Genomic DNA, 24,120 nt, shown 5'->3' with positions numbered 1-24,120 from the left:
GGTTGGGGGGGGGGGGGGGGCGATCAGATAAACATCTGAACAGGTATGGCCATCAATTTTACCTTCAGCGACTTCTTCAAGCTCTTGCTTTCATTTTGTACGCCATGTAGAATGCTCAATCCATACAAAATGCTGCAGCATATACATCAAAGGAAATGTTAATACAAGAAAAGAGTTGACATTTTATAGTTAATGATGGGGAAAAAATGAGAAAAAAAAACCTTTCAGAAGATATAAGAATTTTGGAATCATTGACAGAGGCTTCAGAACAATGCATGAAGTGGTGACTCAAAGCCCATCCCACTACTTTCTCCACACCTGTTCAAGTAAAATAATAGCACCAGTGAAATATTGCAGTTCAATGTTAATATCAATACCCAAAAAATAAAAAAGAAGGTGAAGATATGCAAGAGTTGAGTCAAGAACCCTTACTTTCAGTTGTAAGGGCTTGATCTTTAAGGCACACAGTTTCTAGGTCAGGGCAACACAAACCAACTCGGCTGAGAACCTACACATCATGTGCAAAGTAAATAACCAGATAACAAACACAGAAACAAAAATCTATTTTCTAATTTCTCAAATTTAGAAAATCAAAAGAAATGAAACAAAATATACAGGTAAAGTAAGAAATAAAGCAGTGTTAAGTTTAGATCTTCAACCTGATCCATATAGATTGGATTGGAATAATACCTAGCTTCAAGAGAACTTGTGTATCTCAGCAAAAGAAAAAAAATGGTCATTCTTCATGGCCATTCTAAATCACAAAGTCTGACCAAGAAATTCTAAGATGCTCAAGCAGTAACTACCAACACTTACAACATATGAGAGTGAGTGAGAGAGAGAGAGAGAGAGAGATGACAGGGAATTAAAAATAATTTTTGAGAGGAGAGATATTCTTATCACTTTTGGTGAACCCAGATGTGATTCTCTCTCCTTGTGTTTCTCTCTCATATGTTGTAAGTGTTGGTAGTTACAGCCTAAGCACCATGAGGACCTAACTAGAAAACAATTATTTCTTTTTCTGAGTGAGTACGAAAATGTATGTGTTTGGATGTCACGCACAAGTATAAAATGAATCATCATTTGACCACTTGCAGGGGCACATCAGACGGAGTGAAACTGAAAAATTATCAGAGGACCAAACTAGAGCAAACAATCCTTGATTCTAAGCATGGAGGCATCTGTATGTGTTTGGATGCCATGGGTGAGAATAATGCTATTTCAACTGCATAAGGGTTGGCTACCGTACATATATTAAAGGAAATCCTTGCAAGACAGAAGCAACTGCCATTTATGACATAGGAAGTAGGAAGGTGGACATAACAGTTCACAATACAGAAGCAATTATACTTACTGAACGAAAGCTAAAAATGTTGGCTTGTGCTTTCAGAGTTTCAATATCACGCTCCAACTGCTGTTTCCAGTCCACAAGCAATGCTTCATCCTGCCAGGATGCTCAAAAACGTTGGCTAAGACATTCAAGGGTTGGAGAAAATGAAAAAAGCTTGACTTGATTATAAACTGAAGCAGGAACAATACCTGTGGCAACTGTACTGTTACTTTGTTTGGGAAAAGTCGTGAGAGCTGCTTCATTGCTTTGGGTGTTTCTTTGCTCCTATCACTCGGTCTTCCAATGCTATCCTGAATTAGAGGCTATACTCGCATCATTTTAATTCTTCAGTCATGTGAAACTAATGTAAATGACACAAAACAACCAGTATGGAAGCTTTTGACTCTAATTGCATATAAGAGGAAACTTTAATTTTTATTGGGGCCAAATTTTTATTGTGGCCAGAGAACAAAAGAGCAAATGAGAATTATCTATAAGAGCTGTGTAAAGCACTCAGATATTTGATCACCTCACCATGGCACTCTTGGTCTGGTCATGCTATGGATAGAAGTTAAGCTTTATACCATGTGAAAAACTGCATCAGATGCAAGAGAATCATGCATAACAAATTTTACACTAAAAAGGATTAAAGGAAAATTGCATCCATGCGAGGATACTGAAGAGAGAGTAATCCATCCATACTAAAGAGACATGTAGGAGGCTGGCATGGATTCTTTTCTTGTCATTATGAGTCCTATTTAAGTTTTCCATGTCTTAAAGCTTATCGCAAATCAACTTCTAGGGATGCTTCATGGAAATGAATCATTTTTTGCAGTAAATGCCAATCATGAAAGCTAATGACTTGATTTAATATGGAAAGTCAAAATCCACTAGCTTGACTTGTCTTTATAGCATTGTAAGTTTCTAAGTCAAATCATAAATATTGTGTGTACTAGAAGTTCAGATCTAATTGTTCGAATTCAAAACACTTATATATCTTGCTGTGCAATCTTTTACCATTATTTAGGTCCAAAAGGGAGCCTTCCTTTTTTTTTCTGCATTCAGAAGAATTCTTGCAGAAACCCAAGAAAGTCAACCATCATATCATCACCGATTAAGTCCTAATCTAATTCCTAAATTAGCCAAGGCATAAATATCAGTCACATCTACATCTCCTAAAAGGGAGGATATACACAAAATTATCCTCTGCCAAAACTATCAAACTATGTATAAAAAATAAAAAACACAACATCAAAATATGCTTGAACTGATCAATAGCGCAATAAAAGGTGGCAACAAACAACATATATGAGAGCAATCCAAATAAATCACTGGTACATGCTTCCTAATTTAAGCCCTTTCTGATCCATAAAATCATTAAAAGCATAATTGTAAAATTTGCACCAGAAGGATATGCCTAACACAAGCCTGGATGATAATACGATTAATATTCATAGCTATTATCAAGCTATATCTTCTTAAATACAGCTCATCACATACAATGACAGCTAAGCCTTATTCCCATACTAGTATATGCAAATTAATGAGTATCCAAGTAAACAAACACAGCTATTATGATAAGAGCTTGTTAATTTAGTAAGCTCTTATCTCTATATGCACACATGCCCCGTGAAAGGGAGAGAGAAAGACTAATAGCACATCAGGCATCAACCATAATGCTTTTGAGAACACGAACATGGAGTAGAAAAAACAAAAATAGCTCATAACCATTATGGCAATCCTTTGCATACCGGAAAAGCAAGATCAAGTAATGCAGTGTGGTTGCCGCCAAACTTCGTAAATAGAAGACCACCAGCATGGGACTGTAACATAACAAGTCATAGAAAATGTAAATATATATTGTCAGGATATAGAAAAACTTAAAAGTATCAAATAGAAAAAATACAAATACAGGTACCAGAATAACTGCCAAAGGATTACCTTCTCCTTACGATTGTCAATCTGGGTATGGGAGCCCATTACGATAACTTTCTCTGGCAAATTCTCAAGCTTACTCTTTAGGGAACTGTATGCATCTTGATTTCCCACCACAGACTTCTCTAAGTCTTTCAAAAACAAGATTAGGGGGCCATTTTTACTTTCATTTAAAGCAACCTATGAAACATCCAAAAAATGAGCTTGGGGCCTTATATGAGAAAAAGAAGAAAGGAGCAACAAACATTACTCAAGTTAAAGTAGCAAGGACCTCAAAGAGCTCATTAATAGCAAGCCTGTCAACATCTTCTCCTCCAGAACTATCCAAACGAAGTGAATTAGCTGAGAGAAAAGAAGGCATTAGTGATATTGGATGATGTTCTGCTGCAAACAAACACCATCATCTAATTATCTAATAAATCAGTAACACAGTCTAGATGGTTCAAGAACACACCTGTACAAAAGAAACCATGATCCTCTTCACAACGACCACCCAGGTCATTGCCTTCTGGGATGGATTGATCAAATCTAACACCAATTTTATAGGAGTTGTTTCCTTCAAAAGCAAGGACCACCTTGCCTCGTAAACCAATTGTCGGTTCCCTATCGAGAGAAAAAGTTCAAAACAAAACATAATGAGATTTTTGTTTTTACAAAAACTATGCATCTGGTTGAGTGTATGGTATTCAGGAAGGCTGGGGATTTTTTTAATACAGTTCAAGGTACAGGCTCTTGTAGCATATAATCAAGAAGCTTGGATTCAAGAGAGAATTAAAGTCCCATGTACTTGGGAGAGATATAGTCATTAAATTGAAAGGAACCCAACTAATAATATGAAAATAGGACACCATAAGAAAAGAAAGAAAAATACTTTAAAGGAGGCTGCAAAGAAGAAATTGCAGATGCCAAGGAGGTACCCACAAACTTTACTCTGTCACCTGCAATTTAACAAACTGTAAGTCAGATAGCAATTTAGGTATTAACTCTTAAGGTAGTCTATGAAACAGCAGCTACAGGACAATTAAAAAAATAAAAATGCTGCTGTTACAAAAGCAAAAATGCCTGTTTTAAACGAGTAGTTTTTGGATGATGCAGTTGAAGTTTCCTGCTTTGGCCGGGCATGAGAACCAAATGTAGAGCAACCAGTTATACCAGCCTCCACACTAGAAGTAGGTTTCTTAGTTAGTAATGCTGCCTGCATGGCTCTTTTGGCAAATGCAGAGACTCTTTCTGATTTTAAACTTTCTCTAGAAGAATCAGCTTCTTTGTGTATTGATCCCTGAAATTATTAGAAAGCAGTATGAGAAGAAATTAGAACACCATAAAACATGCATATTTGGCGCTCCAAAAAAGCAACATGGCCTAATATGAATGGAAATTTGTGGGAGACATAGCCTCAGAAGCAGTGAAACATGCTCAAATATAAATATGAAGAACAAAAAAGAAGATTCTGAAGATATCCAAAAAGCTTACACCAGGCAATTGAAGTGAATCCACAATCAGTAGTCTAGCACCAGCATCTTTGGCAAGTGCCTTTGTCAGAGTCTCCTGATATATTTCAGAGCCTGCAGCAAAATTTCACAAGAACAGGATCTAATAACGATGAAGGTACAAAATAAAGCAAAAATATATATCATAAAGCAAATAAGCGAGGGGCTACCTGCAGGACCAGATAGTAACATGCGTGGGGACACAGTAGGGAGATCACAAGCAAACTTTGCAACTTTGTTACCACATTTCAGATGGATGAATGCAGCACCAATCAAAACTTTCTTAGTTGTATCACTGTAAGAGGGCTCAGGGTCAGTAAAAGTACCAATTTGGTCCAGCACAGCAAGACATGAGATAACAAAAATAAAATTGTTGATTTGTTTATTAAGAGCTTGATTGAATTGGTGATTTTTGTGGAATTCCACTCAATTCATTGCCTTTTGCCAGTTCCTTAATCCATTAGTCAATCAGAGTATAATTGAATTGAAAAGGTGAATTACATACATGTGCTAATCCTGCCTCTCTATGGCCTAAAAGAGGTTAGATCATGCCAAGAAACAGTAATAATATCAAGCTGTTTTTAGATTGGTTAGCACATGTTTTTGTCCTTATGTTTTAAGTCAAAAATGACAGAGACATGTACAGCATGAATAATTTCCACACTGAAATGAATAGCATTCAACAATAAATATTTTACACTACTACTTGACAAATGAAAATGTGCACCTTAGATAATATGGGAAATTGTCGAATGAAACTTCAATCTCTTCAGGGTTTAGAATTCCTTTTTGTAAACTATCCTTAAACAACTGCCGTCTAGTGGACATTAGAACTGGTGGAGGATCAAGATCCTTGAGGAATTCTCTCCTTTCCCTCTCATCAAATATTTTATCAAATTCAGAAGATGAACCTGCAAGCATCCGCAACAATGGCTTTAACTCATAAGTTGAATTTGGAATCCTTCCAATAACTGCATTTGTACAAGCACCCAATCTCATGCTATCAGCATTGGCATTTTCATTGGCAGCATTAGAGGAAGGAGCAACAGGTTTCTCGCTTGGGGAAACATCAATGGGATCCTTATTGCTTGTGCCATCCTTCATTTCAACATCTGGAACATGATCTTCGGATGCTTCGCAGCCAGAAGGCAAGGTGGAAAAATCTGTATTTTGCTGCCCATCCTCACCAGTTTTGGCAGCAGGTGGAAGAAGATGTGACAAAGAAGCCAATATTGATGCGCCTGCATAATCTGAGGGGTCTCTAGACCTTGTCTCACTGTGAATCCCTTTTATAGGAGCACTCTGGGCTTCTAAGATGCTCACAGAAGGCATGCCTGGTGTGCCTAAGCTATTGCTTGTTAGCTGCTGAAATATCTAAAATTCCCATTAAGGAATTCAATGATCCTTAGAGGAGGTGATGGACATTTAAGTCAAATAATTTAAACATGCAAAATCTAGATAGGAATTTTCCTTCTATGCTTTCACAGAAACAGAACAGTAATACAAACAACAAAAATAATAATACATAAAGCCGCATAATTTTGCCAAAGGCAAAGTGAAGGAAAAAGATACATATGCATGTTTTCCAGAAGTAGTGAAAATCACTTCATCGCCACCATTTAATGCTACAGTTTCATTCTTTTGATAAAGTTTACCATTTACTTGGACTGCTCCTTTTCCCCCAGTGATTTCCAATAAGGCAATAGGTGCACCTCCACGCTGCAGGGCGATTATAAACAGATTAACAAAGGAGGTGCAGGGTTGGATTGCATGATGATGGAAAATGATGCAGTGTCTTACATTGATGAATAAATTTTTCTTAATTAACAAGTTAAAAAAATAGAAATTAGACAGTTCAGAGAGTACTACCTCTATGTGCTTCAGTTTGCATAAAATAGTACTGATGGATGAATCATTAAGCCATAAATTGCATTGTCGGCTTTGACCAACAGTGAAAAGAGTGCTATTTATCAGCTTGTGAGGGTTCTGCAATGAATAACAAACTTAAAAGCATCAGAAACAATCACTTGTTCAGTTCCACAAAATATGGTAAAACATGAAGAGCAAATTTCAGAAATCTGCCTTTAGGACAAAATAAGTAAACAAAATTCAGCACTAGCTTTCCAGTTATTGTCATGACTTGGAGAATGACAACTCTTCTGAAGCCCGCTTTCCATTTTTTAACAATAAATTAACAATCATGGCATTGGGGAATTAAAAAGAAAAAAAACATTTATTAGCATGCTCGACATGAATTTTTGTTTCAACAGCAGCTTATATACTTGAAAAGCAACTAAATGACCTATATTATCTCCAAGATAACAAGAATATATGACAAACCTTACCAAACAGAGAGATGAACCACATAACTGAAATAAGCCAAAAAAAAAATCCTGAAACTCCATTCCCTCCCCTTTCGAAATAAATTCTACCCAATTTTTCCTAGGTAACAAGCTGAAAATAAATAGACAATTTGAGACCCTCACTGGACAGCACTTGAAACCTCACAGGACAAAGCTCCAATCAAATTTCCCCATATATTTTTCCAGACAGCAACACATACGGAAATGAACAAGACCTTTTTGTAGAGCACTTAAATACCCTGTGAGACACGGTCCCAAGTACCTTAAAGTTTGACATTAACATCAATAAAATGCCTTAATCAAACGCACACTCACAACCTGCATAAAATGCATGCAACCATGGAAGAAGCCACCAACTCACAAAAAAAAAATTGCTCTTAAATTCACAATGATATAGATAAGCCTGAATCATCTCAACTAGATTCACAAAATACTACCCTAAGAAATCCAAAGACTCGAAACATGGTAAGCTGCCAAAGCAAGGGTTTATTTATTAGGGAGCTGCCTGGCAATAAAGATCGAAATTTTTCACCAAAATAATTTCCAAGCAACAAGTTCAAATTAGTGTCAACGATGTATTAAGAAACCCGTAGAGTGACGCCATCACATGCTATAAATAATAAGCTCGCTAAACATTGTAGAACAACTTGACTGTCTATAAAACCAAGGCAGGTGAGATTTTCACAACATGCAGACCCAGTGGGAAGCTAATATCCTAGAATTATAAAAACAAAACTCTAAGTGACAAACATGAAATCCAGCAGTACAACATCCAACTAAATTAAAAGCTTTAAATTTATCATCTTTTGGTAAATAATAAACAGATCACTAAAATGAAACAGCACACAATCAAAAAATAAATAGATCACTAACATGAATCACCACACAATCACCTGTGAACATTGGGACAGCAATTGGCCCCATGCAGCCTTGGCATTAGACTTTACTGATTTTGGTACTCGCTTCTTTGACTTGTTCAGCACTACTGCACCTTTGGATTTCTCTCCATTGGCAGTGACTTCATCTAAAATCAAAACAACTACTGAACATAAACAAAATAACACCAATCTGTTTTCAAAGAAAAAACAGAATAGAAACAAGATCGCACCTAAAGACACCAATTCCTCGGCTTGAGTCTCCTCTCCAGACTTAGTAACCTGCAAATCTAATTCAGACCCGGAATCCTTTTCCTGACTTGTATTTTCTATCGGCAGTACCGGTGTCGGTACATCGCTGGTCGAAGATGATACCTCAGATGCAGCAGCAGCAGCAGCCGCCTATGTTTCAATCAGCAACCGACAATTCAAAAATTAAAATGCATATCACCGATTTAAAAAAAAAAAAAACAAATCTAAAACGAATATATAGACATGGAGAGAGGGGATACTTTGCATCTTTTAGAAGAGGGAGGAGGAGAAGAGGGAGGAAGGGAGCGTTTGGAGGAGGAGGAGGAGCTGCGTCTGGTTTCAACCATATTATTGCTGTCGTTTTGCTTTCTGCTGCTTGGTCGTTTTGATTCAAAAGAGGTTTGGTTGCTCGCTTTGATTGAGAGAATCGACGGAGAGAGAGTTTAAAAGATTTAAGAGAGATAATTTATGAATAACTTTAAATAAGAAAATTATTCTATATTCGATTGAAAAAAAAAAAGAGGTTATGGTTATTAAAAAAATGAAAAAAAAAACAAAAATAACATAAAGAAAAATAACAGTCGATTGGTGAAATCTATAATACTAGGACGGGGTTTTTTAAAATATCATTTATAATTATTTTTTAAAATATTTTTTATTTAAAATAATATTAAAATAATATTTTTTTATTTTTAAAAAATCATTTTTAATATTAACATATCAAAATAATCTAAAAATATTTTAAAATAAAATTTAAATTTTTTAAAAGTATTTTTAAAACACAAAAATAAACTAAAAATATAATAAATATAATTAATCCATTTAGTTTGCAAACATCCCACATTGAATCCTTACCTTATTTAAAAATAAAAATAATTGGGGTAGTGAATTTAATGTAAACCTGAATACACCTAAATACATGTAACTGTGGTCGTTAATAATATAATTACTAATCTAGCCTTTTAAAAAAGCCAATAAGCTTGGTATTAGGAGGAATTTGGTTCTTTTTATAATAAATAGTTATTATAGAATTGATAAGAGGCTATTTAATTTAAAAAAAAAAGTATATAGTAAGGATTATATTACATTTAAAACAAAAGTTTTTAAAAGATTGATGAGAGATAATTAAGTATTTGTATCTTTCATATGAACAATTTTAAGACTTTATTACTTTTAAATGCAAAATTGTTAAAAGGATTTAAGGGTTATTCAATCTTTTTATATTTTTCAAATAAAATATAAAGATTATATTATTTTTAAAAGTAAAAATTATCAACCTAGTATCTAGGGATTTTTTTATTTTATTTTTTGCATTTTCCAATTGGGTTTTGAAGGATTAAGAAGTTTCATCCTGTTTGAATAAAATTAAATGTTGAATTAAATTCAATTTTAAAAATGATTTGAATTTAATTAATAATTTACTACAATTTTTATATTTGGAATGAAATACTAATTTAACAAAACACTTCTTTGTTCAAGTTAACCAGCAATTAAACTATCATGTGACCTCCCAACTAAAATTTGTGAATAATAATAATAATAATAATACAACCACAGCAGCACCTGCCCCATCTCACTCATCACGACGAGATTAATTTTGTTTTTAATCATAAATGTTTGAATTAATTTAACCATATTTTGATGAGATTAATATTTAAATATCTTAAAGTTAATAATTATATATATATTAGTAGTTTTGAAATTTATAGAGCTCAAATTAATAATTTTTAAAAAATAAATTTAAAATCTAATTAATTAAAGTTATATTTTAAAAAAACAAATCTAAAATCTAATTAGTTAAATAATTCCCTTTAAAATTTTGTAAAATTGAACAAGATTAAAACTCATTTTTTATTTATTTACATGGAGTATCCGGGTACCACGACTAATCCCCGTGGCCCACTGAATACCCTATAAATTTAATAAAAATATAAAACACCACGAAAATGATAAATATATATACTAGAACTCAAACCCAAATACAATAAAAAGAGACGAGCCCTTCAATTTCCTACATTATTGCTATTATTTTGTATGCCTAACCCACTACTAAGCATACGCACTTCCCAGAAAAAAAAAAAAAAAAAAAAACCCCCCCTAAGCATACCCCCTCCCAAAAAAAAAAAAAAAAAAAAAAAAAAAAGTAACCAAGAAACAACATTTCAAGGGATATTCTGGCCAAAGGCCATCGTCAAAAACCTTACAATCATTAAAAGTCATTTAAACTGAAAAATCAACAAGAAAAAAACTACAATCATCAGTAAGCCACGACCCCATTGGTTGAGACAACTGGCTCACCAATACTCTCATCAAACACCTTAGCAATTCTCTCAATCGGGATCAAAGGCAGGTATAATGCTATCGTGTAACCCACCTCGGCTGCAGAACCAACCACCTGGTTATACTTTTCAGACCAGAAAGCAGCTGTGGGGACTGCAATTTGAGCCACTTGAGGGAAGAGTGGAAGTCGATTCAGTGAGCGCCAAGCCAACACTGCATACTGCTCGGCGACTGGTTCATACTTGGAGTACAACTCCCTGGCCGTGGGCTCGTACTTGCTATACATCGTCTTTGTAATGTTCATCGCCGCATCCACCACGCCTGTGCGCTGAATTTCATAAGCTACAGCTCGAGCTTGGATTGACACCCGCTTCACATGCGATGGGACTTGCCTGTCTAGCCCCCTCAAAGACTCGTCAATCTGCATTCCAGGAGTCTAAATGATACTTCGTCTCGTACATGCATTAATTAAGGAATTTCAAGGATATGGTTAAAGTTTTTATTTGAAAATATATTAAAATAATATTTTTTATTTTAAAAAAATTAATTTTTATATTATTGTATTAAAACAATTTAAAATATCAAAAAATATTAATTTAAATTAAATTTTTAAAAAATATTTTTTTAAAAAAAAAATAAATTAAATATAAATTCAAAATACAGACAAACAATTAAAAAATTATCAGATTCTTATAAGCGAAACGCAAATCAAATATAAATTCAAAATACAAAAAAAACAACTAAAAAATTATCAGATTCTTATAAGCGAAAGCACCCTATTTATCTTATTATTGAATTAAAAAATAAAAAAGACGAGCACATACCTTTTCTTATATATAATAGGCTCTTAAATATTACATGTTTCTTTAAGAGTTCGTTAATTTATAAGCCATTATTACAAAATAGAGCCTATCTCGATTTTAAAACATAAGCCTCAAGAAGTACGAACAGCTGGAAGATTTAAGAAAGTGTTCATCTTCAGAGAAACTATAATCAATTACTACAGGCATTTGTTTTTTGAGATTTACCCCTCAATTTTTTAATTAAAAAAATCAATCACACACGTTGATATAATTTAACGATGGTGCATTCCATTAATAGTAACTAGAATGGTTAATTCTTATAATTATCGAGATTAGTTCAAATATTAGCACTTAAATCAAGAGATATAGATGACGGGAAATAGATTTGTAATTTGCAGTGAAACAGACCTTGCGATCGACGAATTTGAGAAGCTGGAAAGGGACCCCATAAAACTTGTCGCAGACCGGTCCAATAACAGTTCTGACGGTGTCCTCAACAGTTCGGACTCCCGGTTTTAGTGGACCTGAATTTTCCTTGGCATATCTATAGACGCTTGAAAAACAAACCACCATGTAGATCGCCGCCACTTGAACGAAATCTAAATACTTCAGGTTTTTCTCGTCTCCTGCAACCTAATTGAAGGTATTCATCAGTACACTACCAGCATATCACTATAATCTTAACCGAACACACACATTAATGATTCTAGCTTTTGGTAACAAAGATTGGGCTGCTTCGGATCAAAAGATACGTAGACAGGGAATCCTAAGGAGTGTTCTTAACAAAAAATAAAAATAAAAATAAATAAAAGATAAACCTCTGCATAACCTAGCATCCATATTAGTAATATCTTTGAAAATAAAAACGGAGAGAATTAAAGAGAGAGCAAGTGGTGCTGCATAGATAAGCTGCGGTTACCATCTCTGCTGGCTGTTTGGGTTCTGATTCCGCCATTTCCTTGATGTTACAAGACCTATGGAAGATTAGGATTTGGGGTGGAAAGGAATACAAGAGCGTATCTGAGCGTTGCAACGGCTCCCCTCTTTATAGGGATTCTATTTCTTGTCTCCTATCACCTACAATGCCATTATACAGGCAGCCTGTACTGTGTGGGTTGGGTATTTCCGATAATTGCAGCGTATTTGTTACATCAACTTTTTATTATATTTCAATTTAGTATACGATTCTTAGTTTCTTACATTCTGGTACATCAACTTTTTTATTGTGCCAATCAAGTAATTATGTAATAAGAAGATCCTTTCGTTTTTTCAAATTCCAATACCACATCAACGAGTAATCATTTATTTATCGAAAATTAAGAAATATTTTATAATTAATTAAAGGGAATAAATTAATTGTTAAAATATTTGTAATATCATTATTTTAACTAAGTGAATTGACACTTATATGAGATGGTTATTTGTTTTTGTTATTTTACAATTTATTTTTTATGATTAGATAATACAATTTAATCGTAGAATTCATATTTATTAATGTTTAAAAAATGCTTTATCATTAATTATAAATAATAAATTCATTATAAATAAAATCACAATTAAAATACACGTCTCAAGCAAAAAGATTTCCGAAATTACAATACTGGGATTCAGAAAAAAAAAAAAAAGAACGGTGGAAAATCGGTGTTCCTAATTTCCCCGTTATCATATGGATGACAGTGTATGCGTCGAGTCAAAACAAGCGAGTGTTGTCCACTTCACATCTTTTGATGAGCGCGGGTTCAATACGTGTATTCTAATAGACACGTGGAGCGCAATGGTCAGTGCGGTGATCTTATAAGGTATTTGTAGAAGACGTGGCATTATCCAGTGGCACAGTTCTCGATACATGTTATTATTATTATTAGTATTATTATTATTATTGTGATAGGAAGATATATTCTTCTGTGCATGGCAGTGGCGCGGATGGACTGGTGGCAATTTTCTTCTCTAGTTTGGTCTTGTTTTTTTTTTTTTTTTTTCCCTTCCGAAAAGGTAGATAAATATAGTGTATTTAACAATTATGCTTATTTTTAATACTGTAGTTTGAAAAAAAATATATGTATTTTTAGTTATTTCTAATTAGATTCTATACATGTTTAGCTAAAATTATTGGTAACTACAAAGTAATTTAAAAAAATTTGATTGAAATTGATGATTAAAGTGCTATGATTAAAAATAACTAAAAAAATATAGGTGGTGATTTCATAATTTCAAATTAAATAAAAAGAGTACTATTATTAATTAATAAGAAATACTGTGAAACAACATTAAGATACTAGTTTTGTTATTTTATTAAATTAATTGCAATTCTATTAATAATAAAATTCATTTGTAATGTAACATTTCAATAAAAAATATTATTAGAAATAAACGATCAAAATTTATAAATGCATAATTTTCTAAAATACTCTTTAAAATATAGTTATATATTGATAAGTGTGCATGTTTAAATACTTATTCATAATTTCTTAGTTATCTTCAATACTAAAAATATGATAATTAATATCTTTTATCTTTATATGAATTTAAAATTCCATACTCATTTTGACATTAAAAATTTATCAAATAATATTATTTTATGATAATAAATAATGAATTTAAAAATTATTTCACAAAAATAAATTATTTAGAAAAAGAGTTAAAATAATATTATTGTTGTTATCATCATTGTTGTTTTTATCTTTATTTTTATCATTATCTTCCATACCCATGTTATTATTAAATATCATCACTAATATCACCATAATTAATAGAATTAACTACACAGATTCATTGCATTATTATAATTTTTCTTAAAATTATTGTAAAATAAATCATTAAACTATTTCACTTTCATACCTATAATTACAAGTGAAAAAACAAAAAAAAAGACTAACTATTATCATCAACCAAGTTTATTGACTAAAAAATTTAAAATATGATATTTTGTGATGCAGCAAATCATGTTCCTCCGATGTTCACGTACTAAACCATGCTTGTGTATTCACCATTGAAAACTTAAATTGGCCAAGCTCAACCACTATGATTTAATAGCACATTTTTCAGGCAGAGTTTGAACAGATTCCGTTTACTGTTCAAATTATCCCTCACTGCAGCAAGTGCCAATTCGTTTGCAGACTAGTCAGTCAGGGTGTCTTAGAGAGTGCAGATGCATATCTGATTTAGAGCATTTTTGCAAAGCTTTCGAGCCTATCGCTTGCTTGTATCTGATCAGCATAAATCATTACTTTCAAACCAAATCAATGTGACTCGATAAGGGGATTCCATGAACATCATATTATCTCTGCATATTACGCGATAAGGCATGTTATGTTGACATTTAGCAAGGAACAAGATAAGCCACAGGGCTAAAGGGCCGGTAATTTGGGAGGGACATATGCATTTCATGGACGGAACTTTCAAAGAGTTTTGAGCTCTTCTGCCAGCTTATCTCCCGCAATTCCGCTGTCAACCCAGCAGAGTCCATGTTTTTTACATGCACGAAGCCCTGCCATCACCAACACTACTTCACTCTTTCGTTGTTTTGTTGAATCTTTCATCAACATATAGAGTTGACAATATTCTACACTGATCTGCTTTTGATTAGCTAAAAATAAAGCACATCTACCACAAACTTGAGCTAAATTTCTAATTACAGCTAAATACTCCATATCGATCTTATCCAATAGTAAAGGAAGAAAATGTTTTAGTTTGGATTATTTTTATAATAATGTACACAGAAATACTATGTTGGAATTCGAAGTAAGCTCGCCGCAGTCAGAAGATCAACACTGGGACAAAGCAATCTGCCTCTCCTGCTGCAACCCTTCACAGTTTTAAGAAATTTCTATAGTAAAATTCAAAGTTTGTAAAGTTATTCGAACCCTAAACAGATAAAAATTCCAAAATACTTGTTTTGATAAATGTTATTGTAATCCACTACTTAGCTTCAAAAAATGAAAAATAGCAAATCTTTGTAGCAAACTGAGGCAACCTGGCTGAGAAATTCAGGATTTTCACTTACCTGTTCGTCGCTAGAAAAACCAACATAAACTCGCTGGTTTAAATCAATTACCAGGTTGGGATTCTTCCAGTAAATAATTTTTTTTTAATTTGAAATATTCAAAGGGAAGTAATCAATGCTTATAATGATTTCGAATATTTTTAGAAGTAATGAAAAGTTCCACTGCACGATAAATAAGAGTAAAAAAAAAAATTTATCGCCCCATGATACCTTCATCAGGGACGAACATAAAAGGAACGTTCGAGGCATTGTCTCCATGATTTCGAACATAAAAGGGGTTCTACAGTTGTGAAATGATTGTCAGCCTAACATTTCAGCCACAAGATTTCTCTCTTAACTCAAAAGTTACAAACGGAGTAACTTCAAATTAATTAATTTCACTTATTATTATTTAAAAATATATTTTTATTAAAATTTTATATTATTATTTTATATTTTAAATATCAATAACTCCTTAACTAAAATATATTTTATAATAACAAGTTTGATACAATAAGATATCTTTAATTTATAGTAAATGTTCATCTTAAATACGACCTATTACATAAATCAAAAAATTGATTGATAAATTTAAGTATTGAAATTAAAAGGATAAAAAGAGGGTCAAACTTGGAAAAGAGATGCTAGTTCAACCCAAATTGAAATACTATTAAGTCATTGGATCATATCTAGAGTTATAGATCTTGAATTTAGATCTGCTGCTATATGAATGGAAAGCTAAGACACAAGCCTAAAATATTCAAGAGGAAGGCAAGACTTAATTATGTTATTTGAAAGTCCAAATTTTAGTAACAACTGAGAAGTCTGAATCTGCCCTGCAGCCCAAACATTATTTAGTGTTTAGCTCATATCTTAAGTTTTAGAAGTCCAAATGACCTTAATTTTTTTTCTAAAAAGCTGAGACAATTTCCTCGAACTTTCATGATTTAAGTCTGTTCAAATTCTAACATTATCAATAATGTTTTGTTTAGACAAGAATATAAGGACTGTCATTAAGTCAAGATGTGGTCACCCACTGAATAATTAATCATTAAATCAATAGTTTTAAATTTTGACCTATAAAAGAAAGCATTTACCATGCATTTAGGCATCTTGGTTTTTAGATCAATATCATGTTCTTCCTCTCTTTTTTTATATTATTGTAATACTTAAATTTTACTTTCATTAATCTCTTATTCATGCTTTTCATTTCCTTTACTATACTTAGTTAACTTATATCATGTTTATATTCTTATATTGTTTAGTTATGTTTTTCTTCTTCATAATATTTAGCTAAGTTTATATCATATCAAGGTGAAAAGGTTTCACTAATGGTGTTAGGATAAGTATGTTATAAACTCAATATAGACTTCAATATTTATATCCGAAACAACTTGCTATTAACATGTTTTATTATTTTTTTCTTATTAATTCTTAATACCTTACTTGTTAAATGGTTAATTTATATTTGTGTTGTATAATATTTGGTACATCAACTACTTAATCCTTCATAGTTTTTAGTCGACATCATTGTAATGAGAGAAACTTGATTTGTTGTCAACATAAGTTAGCATCATGAATACCTGATAAAATTTATAAGTATAGTATTACGTAAATAAGATGATTAATATGATCATGTTGATAATTTATAAAGAGTTTATATTTTACTTATCTTTAATACTATTAATAGATCCTCTAAACTTGATATTTATTTTTATCATTATTTAATCTTCACAGTACTCTTACATCTCAAAGTTCTCTTTAACTCACCACCACCACCACTATCATTGTTATTGTTGTTGTTATTTATATAGTTTATTTCCCTATAGTTCAATCCCGATTTTACTAGATTATTTATTACTATGACATTCCTGTACTTGGAAAAAGACATCAATCTTTTGGTCATGTCAAGTTTTTTATGCCAAATATAAAAAAATAGTGTAGACATAGCTTAAATTTATACTTGATACTTATGATTTAAAAAAAACTAATATTTATCATGAGAAAATATTAGCAATTAACATGACAGATGATTCCAAAAAAAAAAAATACTAGTCCCGTTGTGTTTAAGAGCAAAATACAAGTTAATTTACCATGTAAGCTAATAATGTAGGGATATATTGTATACGAGGAGTTCTGATTTTTTCCATAAGTTCAAAAATTGAGTAGCTCCAAGATATAAAATGTAATTTTTTTAATGAAAAAAACATGGATGTAATTAACCCTAAAAACTTATAATATAAGAAAACATATCCATAATATTGTTGTGTTTATCTTTCCTGTTAAGAATGATTTAAAATCATGCTAGTAAAGCATAATAGCGACAAGAAGGATTTAAAATCATACTAGTTGAGGCATCGCAGCGACAACAAGAATTATGTTTGATTATTGTTTTGTAATAAAAAAAAAAGATAGAGATAATGAAGATATAAATATATACGGTTAAAGAGATCGATAGAGATATAAAAATAAATATATTATTAAGATAATTTTTAAATGAATTTATGTACTTTTAAAATAAATATATATTTAGATATAATATTTTTTTTATTTTTAAAATATTATTGTAAAAAAATTTTAATTCCAAAATTTCTAAACCAAGATATATAAAGATAAAAATTGTTATTATTAAGATTTTAAAATCCCACCTGAAGGTTGGCCCGGGCCACTGGTCAGAATGATCAACCCAAGTTAAACTAAAAAAGATTTTTTCATAAAAAAAGGTCAACAAGTTATTGATCTAGATTTTAATCGAATTTTATTTTGAATTGACCAAATCACATATCTAATCTAAATTTTTGATTAGATCAGATTAAATTAACCTTTTTTTATATTTTTTTTAAATCTAAATTTGTTTAGGTCATGGGTCAATAAAGTTCCAGGTAAACCTGTCAGGCCGATTCAAATTTTATAATTATGGTCTATACTATTATTAATTTTAACAATCAATATAAATTAAAGTAAATAAAAATCATATATAATTATTTTTTAAAATATATAATTTTGATATTTATATATTAAAGGTAAAATAAAATTTTAAAATAATTACAAAAAACCTCATATATTTTGGTTTGTTTTTCATTTATAATTTAAAACTTAAAAAATTACAATTTTCCTCCTGAAATTTATATACGTTACATCATCAAAAAAATTAACAAAAAATAGTTAATTATTTATAAGTTAGTTATTATATTTATTTTAATGACTAAATAATATAAAAATAATGAAATTTTCATCTATAATTTATAATTAAAACAATGCCATCCATAATTCTATGAATACAAATTTCTTTTTAGATATTTCATCAAACAATTTTTGAGCATTATCGATTTTTTTACCTACAATATTTAAAAAAAAAAGAGGAACCAAAGGACTCATAAGAGTCTGTAATATTCTTGCATCCAAATTTAATTTTTACCATTTTAAAAATAAAATTCACGAGAGTACAAGACAAATCAGCAAAATGAACACGTATTCTCTTCCTTGAATACCGTGGTACTGTTCTCGCCACTGTCTGCAAAGCAGTAAGGATGTAAGAACTCACAGATAATGAAGCAGAAAGATTCATCATGAAGATCTGCACATGCATGTCTCAGACTACTGAATTTTAAAAAAAGGGAATGGTAACAAGAGATAAATATCTAATTGCACAAGCTTTACCTTGTTGTGTGCAGCTGCATGTTCAACAAGAAGCATAATGGATTCAGGAGACACGGTAAGGAAGAACCCAACACCGTAGAAATATTTTGCCTTCTCAGTTGCTCAAAAATGAAAAAGGGAATAAGTTGCAAACGTGAGATCAACATTACATATGATCAAAAACTACACAAAAAAAAAAACTACACAAATTGCAATTGATTTCGTGATATCGGAAGGGATTTGTTCCTTTACTCTGCACCCGGTTTTGATTTTTTTTTGCATGCTTATCACTCCGTGTTGTTTTACCTGTTCATTAAACTTGTAAAATGTTCAATAAATTCGGAATTAGTTGTAATACATGTGTAAGGACTCGGATACTTTAACTATATATATATAAAAAAACTAAATAAGCCACTGAAAGCAGAAACAGAGAAGAAGAGATGGAGGTAGCACCATGTGCCAATTTTATGGCCTTTTTACTCAGATTTGCAACAATTTGCAGCAGACAAATCTGTAATATGCGATCTGAACAAACAATTAACTTTCAACTCAAAAAAACCATGAAAGTCAAAACATAAGATTTGACAGAGGGGTTGAGGCTGTGTAAATTACAGTCCTCCTAAGAGTGTCATCAATGATTTATGGAGACTTATAGCCCTACCCTTCGCACAGATGCTTCCAGCTCCAGCAGGCATTCCCCACGGATGCTCAACATGAAGTAAGATACAGGGAGTATTTATTAGAGACAGGAATCGAGGCAGAGAGGGAGAGAGGACGCGCTTCTACCTCCATCCCCTTAAAAAGCTTTTAACCTCAGTATCCCTCTTCAATTTAAATTTAATTTTTTTTAAAAATTTTCACATCTGCTTGCAATATCGGAGCGAACCCTGCCATAAAAATCCACGTGATTTTCTTTATGTCTAATTTTCAATAAATAAAATCAAGTGTATTATTCTCATTCTCTTTGGGAATCACAAGAAACACACACACACACAAATATATACATGCGTGATAATCTTCTGAAAATAATAGAATTGAGAATTTTATACTAATATAATGCAGGATCAAGTACACACCCAACATAAAATGAAAAGGATGATTGCTAACAAAGGATCAAGTTCTATGGTGCTAAACTACAAATACAGGGGAACACTGGTGTCCTGTTAACTCTTCAAAGAAAGAGGAGCTTAAGATTGACGAAGGCTAAAAACGAAGCCCATGCCAAACAGGGCATAACCAGATTGCCTGCAATGGGATTCACCTCTTTGAACTGTCGAGAACACCCAACAAGAGCCCCAAACGTAGCTAAACAAACAAGTAACCCAACCCACGGCTCTGACATCCGAAACACGATCGGGTTCCAAGCCAAACTCAAGCCGAGCTGAGTCAGGTAAAGATAGAGAGCAGTCGGGTTCCGATGGAATCCGCCTTCAGCCCAAACAAGCCAAGCCGAGAGACCCATCAAGAAACTCGAAGTCACGCAAGACATGTGTAGCGCCCACAAAGGTGGGAACCAGAAGGGCTTTGATATACTCCTGCTACTACTAGTACCGTAGCCTCTAGTTGAGCCAAAGAAATACACGTTACAGAGAGCCACGGAAAGAGGGAGCGCAACAGCTATGGCTAATGATCTAATACCACGTTGGGCCATAGCCACTCTTTTTTCACGTCTGAATCTCACATTCTTGCTGTTGTTTTTGCCCACGATGGTGTGGGGTTCGTCGACTGTGTCTCTTGTACGCTGTTTAACGTTCTGGGAGTCCATATTTGATTAGAAAGAGACGACAGAGATGTAGCGGGGAGAAAATATGTAAGGTGAGGCTGTTTTTAAGAAGAGGCTTGATGTGTTTTGGGTTTGGGCAGCGGAGAGGCAAGGAAGATGAGTAGTCACACGTGGGCGAAGGGGATGGAAAGAAGTGGACGAAAAGGGTCACACGTGGGTGACAGAAGGCACCGAGAGATTTGGTCTTCCATGCATGGATTAGACAGCTCCTTGCTGATGCTGTTAATGGGGACGGCGAGTGGTCGTCTTCTTGGTAAGCTTACAGTGATAACACGTGCCTCTATCGGTTTGGAACATCTTCGCTAGCTGCCTGAATAAGATCAGTACTGTTTGTATCAATCATTATCCTGAGGCTCAATTTTGTTGATCCACCAACCAGCATGCAACTCATGTTCCAAATAAAGAGCAAAAAACAGCAGGCAACTGTAAATTTAGCAGAAGGCTATTGAGGGGTCGTTTTTAACTTTCATCATCTGTGGTAAAACATGGTCCCTCAACTTTACAAATTGGTCATATTATCCCATTTGCCTCAATTTATTAGTGTTGTACATATCAAGAAATCAACAATTTGGATAGATTAATTTACGAAATTGAATAAAATAATAACACAAAACTTCAAGAGGGAAAAAAAACCAAAAACCAAAAACACCAAATTCCAAGGACATAAAAATACTTTTAACACTATTAAACTTGGATTGAAAATCAAACAAAGCTTCATCTCTCTATGCTTGCTTCTTACTTTTTATATTTTTTTCAAAAAAAAAGAAAAAAAAATGTTTTTTGAATTTTATTTTATTTATTTCATAATTAATCTTATCCATCCTAAAAGTGATTCAATCTCTACGTCAGCATCCATAGACATAAATAAAAGACTATAGTTGATCTACAATTGAAAGTATGAAATCTTTTGGTATCAAAATTGAAATAAAAAGAGAAATATGATCAATTTTTGAAACTTGAGGACCATGACATTACATCACATTAAATTAATATTATAAAAAAAAACATTAATAGGGTTCAGTCTTTCAATGTATATAAACACACTATTAATTGTAATAATATAATAATTATTTCGCTTTTATAAAACAAAAACAATGAACTAATCATTAGAAGTAAATTAATATTTCTATCATAGTTTGTTATTCATTATCATATTAATTAATAACAGATTAATCTTTCTATATTTTTTTAGCATGACATAATTGAATTACTCTTAAAAGCAAACACTATTAAACTAGAGTGCAATGGCTTTTTTAGCCTTTTTGTTTTTTAAAAAACTATAAAATGATTTAATTGTTCTCAAAAGCAAAAATCACTAAATTAGTGTTCAAGGAAATTTTATAATTTTTATCTTGATTTTTTTTGTTACAATAAATAAATAAAAGAAAAAAGGCTTCCTTAAATACCTAGAGTGTGGCTAGTTCAAAACCCCTAAGTAAATGTAAGATCAAAAGTAATAAAAGCTACATGAATAATAAAAATTTCAAATGATAACAAATAAATAAATAATGAAAAAGTAAAGAAAATATATTTAGGAATAAGAAAATGATTCCAAAAATTTAGTGGAATAACTTATATCATTTGAGTAAGGATTAAATAAGAAAATTTAGATTTTGGTGTGAAATTATTAATTAACTAGTTTCATAGTATGTAGCATAACTCTCAATCCGATCATTAATCATGCTGAAATTTTACATGAAGTCTTATAGTATATGGTTCTACTTTGGGTTAAATTTTCAAGGTGATCAAAGCTCGAGAAGGTCGGTAGAACAAAACTATAGAAAAATCATACATTGACTCATTAATGGTATTTTAGTAAAGTGACCATAAAATATCTTCTTCTCCTTTATAAGCTATGGGCGAAGGAAGGATAAAGGGAAAGAAAAGCCAGAGAGAAAACACATTAAGGGGCATGAACTACAACAACCTATATTCATTGTTGGATTGAGCTGATTTTTGAATATTGAAAAGTGTATTTTTATCAAGGTTTTATATCATCATTTTTCACTTAAAGTATCAATAACTCTTTAACTAAAGTATGTTTTATAATAGCATATCTAATAATATAAGATACCTTTAATTTGTGGTAAATTTTCATTTTAAATGCAGGCTTATCACATAAATAAAAAGACTGATTGATGCGTTTAAGAATTGAAATTAAAAGGATAAAAAGATGGCCAAACTTAGAAAAGAGATGCTAGTACAGTCCAAACCAGAACACTGTTCGGTAATTGGGTCATATCTAGAGTTGTAGATCTTGGATTTAGGTCTATTTTTATATGGATGGAAAGGTAAGACATAGGCCTACAACTTTCATGGGAGCTCAAGATTTAAAAAGGTCATTTTCAAGTCTAAATTTTAGCAACAACGAAGAAGTCTGAATCTGTCCTGTAGCTCAAACACTGTTAAGTATTTGGTTTATATCTAGAGTTCGAGAAGTCCAAATAACCTTACTTTTTTTCCTTGGAAAGCTGAGACAATTTCCTAAAACTTTTATATTTTTAAGTGGTCCAATTCTAACATTGTTAATGATATTTTAGGCAAACAAGAAAAAAATAAAGATTTTCACCAAGTCAAAAGTTGGCAACCCACTTATTAATTAGTTATCAAATCAATAGTTTTCAATTTTGACCTATAAAAGGAGGTATTTACCATACATTTAGACATCTTAGTTTCCAGATCAAGATCATGATCTTGCTCTCTCTCTTTGTATTTTTGTAATGCTTACGTTTTGCTTTCATTAATATCAAGTTTATGCCTTTCATTTTCTTTCCTTTACTTAGTTAAACTTTTATCTTATTTATGTTTTTATTTTTTTATTTATTTTTTTCTTTCATTATGTTTAGTTAAGTTTATTTTGTCAAGGTAAAAATGTTACACTAATGATGTAAGAATAAGTATAATATAAATTCAACATGGATCTTAATGTTTGATAGTAACATGTTTTATATTTGTTATCTTGTTCACTTTTAATACTTTGCTTCTTAAATGACTAATTTATATTTGTTATCTTGTTCACTTTTAATACTTTGCTTCTTAAATGACTAATTTAGATTTTTATTGTATAACACTTGGTACAACAAATACTTGACACTTTCATAGCCAATACTATATGATATAACTGACACCAATACTATGAAAGGAACTTGATTTATTGTTAACATAAGTTATAATTATGAATGCTTGACAACATTTACAAGTATTAGCATTAATCGAATAAAATAACTAATATAATCATGTTAACAATTTATAATCTGATTGGAACCTCCTTTGTGTGTGGTTTTCAATTGAATAATAAGAGTTTATTGGCATACCATTAGTGGATCCTTTAACTTGATATTTGTTGTTATTATTGTTTAATCCTTACATTAATTTTCTATTTTAAAGT

General features: G+C 31.8%; 3 protein-coding genes across 5 annotated transcripts in view; all 3 read right to left on the bottom strand.

The window, feature by feature from the left end:
• LOC105113541 (uncharacterized) overlaps positions 1–8,726 on the bottom strand; it is a 12,602-nt gene extending 3,876 nt beyond the window's left edge. Inside the window, exons 1-19 of one of the 2 annotated variants that reach the window (XM_011009743.1) lie at positions 8,506–8,726; positions 8,227–8,395; positions 8,012–8,142; positions 6,625–6,741; positions 6,328–6,474; positions 5,483–6,129; positions 4,926–5,050; positions 4,739–4,830; positions 4,328–4,544; positions 4,137–4,203; positions 3,720–3,868; positions 3,537–3,607; positions 3,272–3,445; positions 3,082–3,153; positions 1,540–1,653; positions 1,355–1,444; positions 433–508; positions 222–318; positions 63–132 (exon numbers count right to left, since the gene is read on the bottom strand). In XM_011009743.1, coding sequence (XP_011008045.1) covers positions 63–132; positions 222–318; positions 433–508; positions 1,355–1,444; positions 1,540–1,653; positions 3,082–3,153; positions 3,272–3,445; positions 3,537–3,607; positions 3,720–3,868; positions 4,137–4,203; positions 4,328–4,544; positions 4,739–4,830; positions 4,926–5,050; positions 5,483–6,129; positions 6,328–6,474; positions 6,625–6,741; positions 8,012–8,142; positions 8,227–8,395; positions 8,506–8,592 — 2,712 coding nt within the window. In that variant the 5' untranslated portion in view covers positions 8,593–8,726. The remainder of the gene's footprint in view (positions 1–62; positions 133–221; positions 319–432; positions 509–1,354; positions 1,445–1,539; positions 1,654–3,081; positions 3,154–3,271; positions 3,446–3,536; positions 3,608–3,719; positions 3,869–4,136; positions 4,204–4,327; positions 4,545–4,738; positions 4,831–4,925; positions 5,051–5,482; positions 6,130–6,327; positions 6,475–6,624; positions 6,742–8,011; positions 8,143–8,226; positions 8,396–8,505) is intronic. The other variant, XM_011009744.1, reaches the window with a different exon arrangement.
• A 1,759-nt stretch (positions 8,727–10,485) lies between these two features.
• On the bottom strand, positions 10,486–12,447 carry LOC105113537 (stress-related protein-like). Of its 2 annotated transcripts, none has more exons than XM_011009739.1 (3): positions 12,248–12,447; positions 11,737–11,961; positions 10,486–10,946 (listed from the first exon to the last, which is right to left on the bottom strand). In XM_011009739.1, exons 1-3 carry the CDS (start codon positions 12,281–12,283, stop codon positions 10,503–10,505), a joined length of 705 nt encoding a protein of 234 aa, XP_011008041.1. In that variant the 5' UTR covers positions 12,284–12,447; the 3' UTR covers positions 10,486–10,502. The 2 variants fall into 2 exon arrangements, with proteins under 2 accessions (XP_011008041.1, XP_011008042.1); XM_011009740.1 differs by having other exon boundaries at positions 11,737–11,954.
• A 7,455-nt stretch (positions 12,448–19,902) lies between these two features.
• On the bottom strand, positions 19,903–20,927 carry LOC105113536 (translocator protein homolog). The gene has a single exon (XM_011009738.1). The coding sequence runs from the start codon at positions 20,712–20,714 to the stop codon at positions 20,121–20,123; it is 594 nt and encodes a 197-aa protein (XP_011008040.1). The 5' UTR covers positions 20,715–20,927; the 3' UTR covers positions 19,903–20,120.
• Between the last annotated feature and the right edge of the window lie 3,193 nt (positions 20,928–24,120).

Source organism: Populus euphratica, unplaced genomic scaffold (assembly GCF_000495115.2).
Source record: "Populus euphratica unplaced genomic scaffold, PopEup_1.0 scaffold423.1, whole genome shotgun sequence".
Taxonomy (NCBI): Eukaryota; Viridiplantae; Streptophyta; class Magnoliopsida; order Malpighiales; family Salicaceae; genus Populus; species Populus euphratica.
The sequence above is the reverse complement of the archived record's forward strand: the minus strand, read 5'-3'. Positions and strand labels throughout refer to the sequence as shown.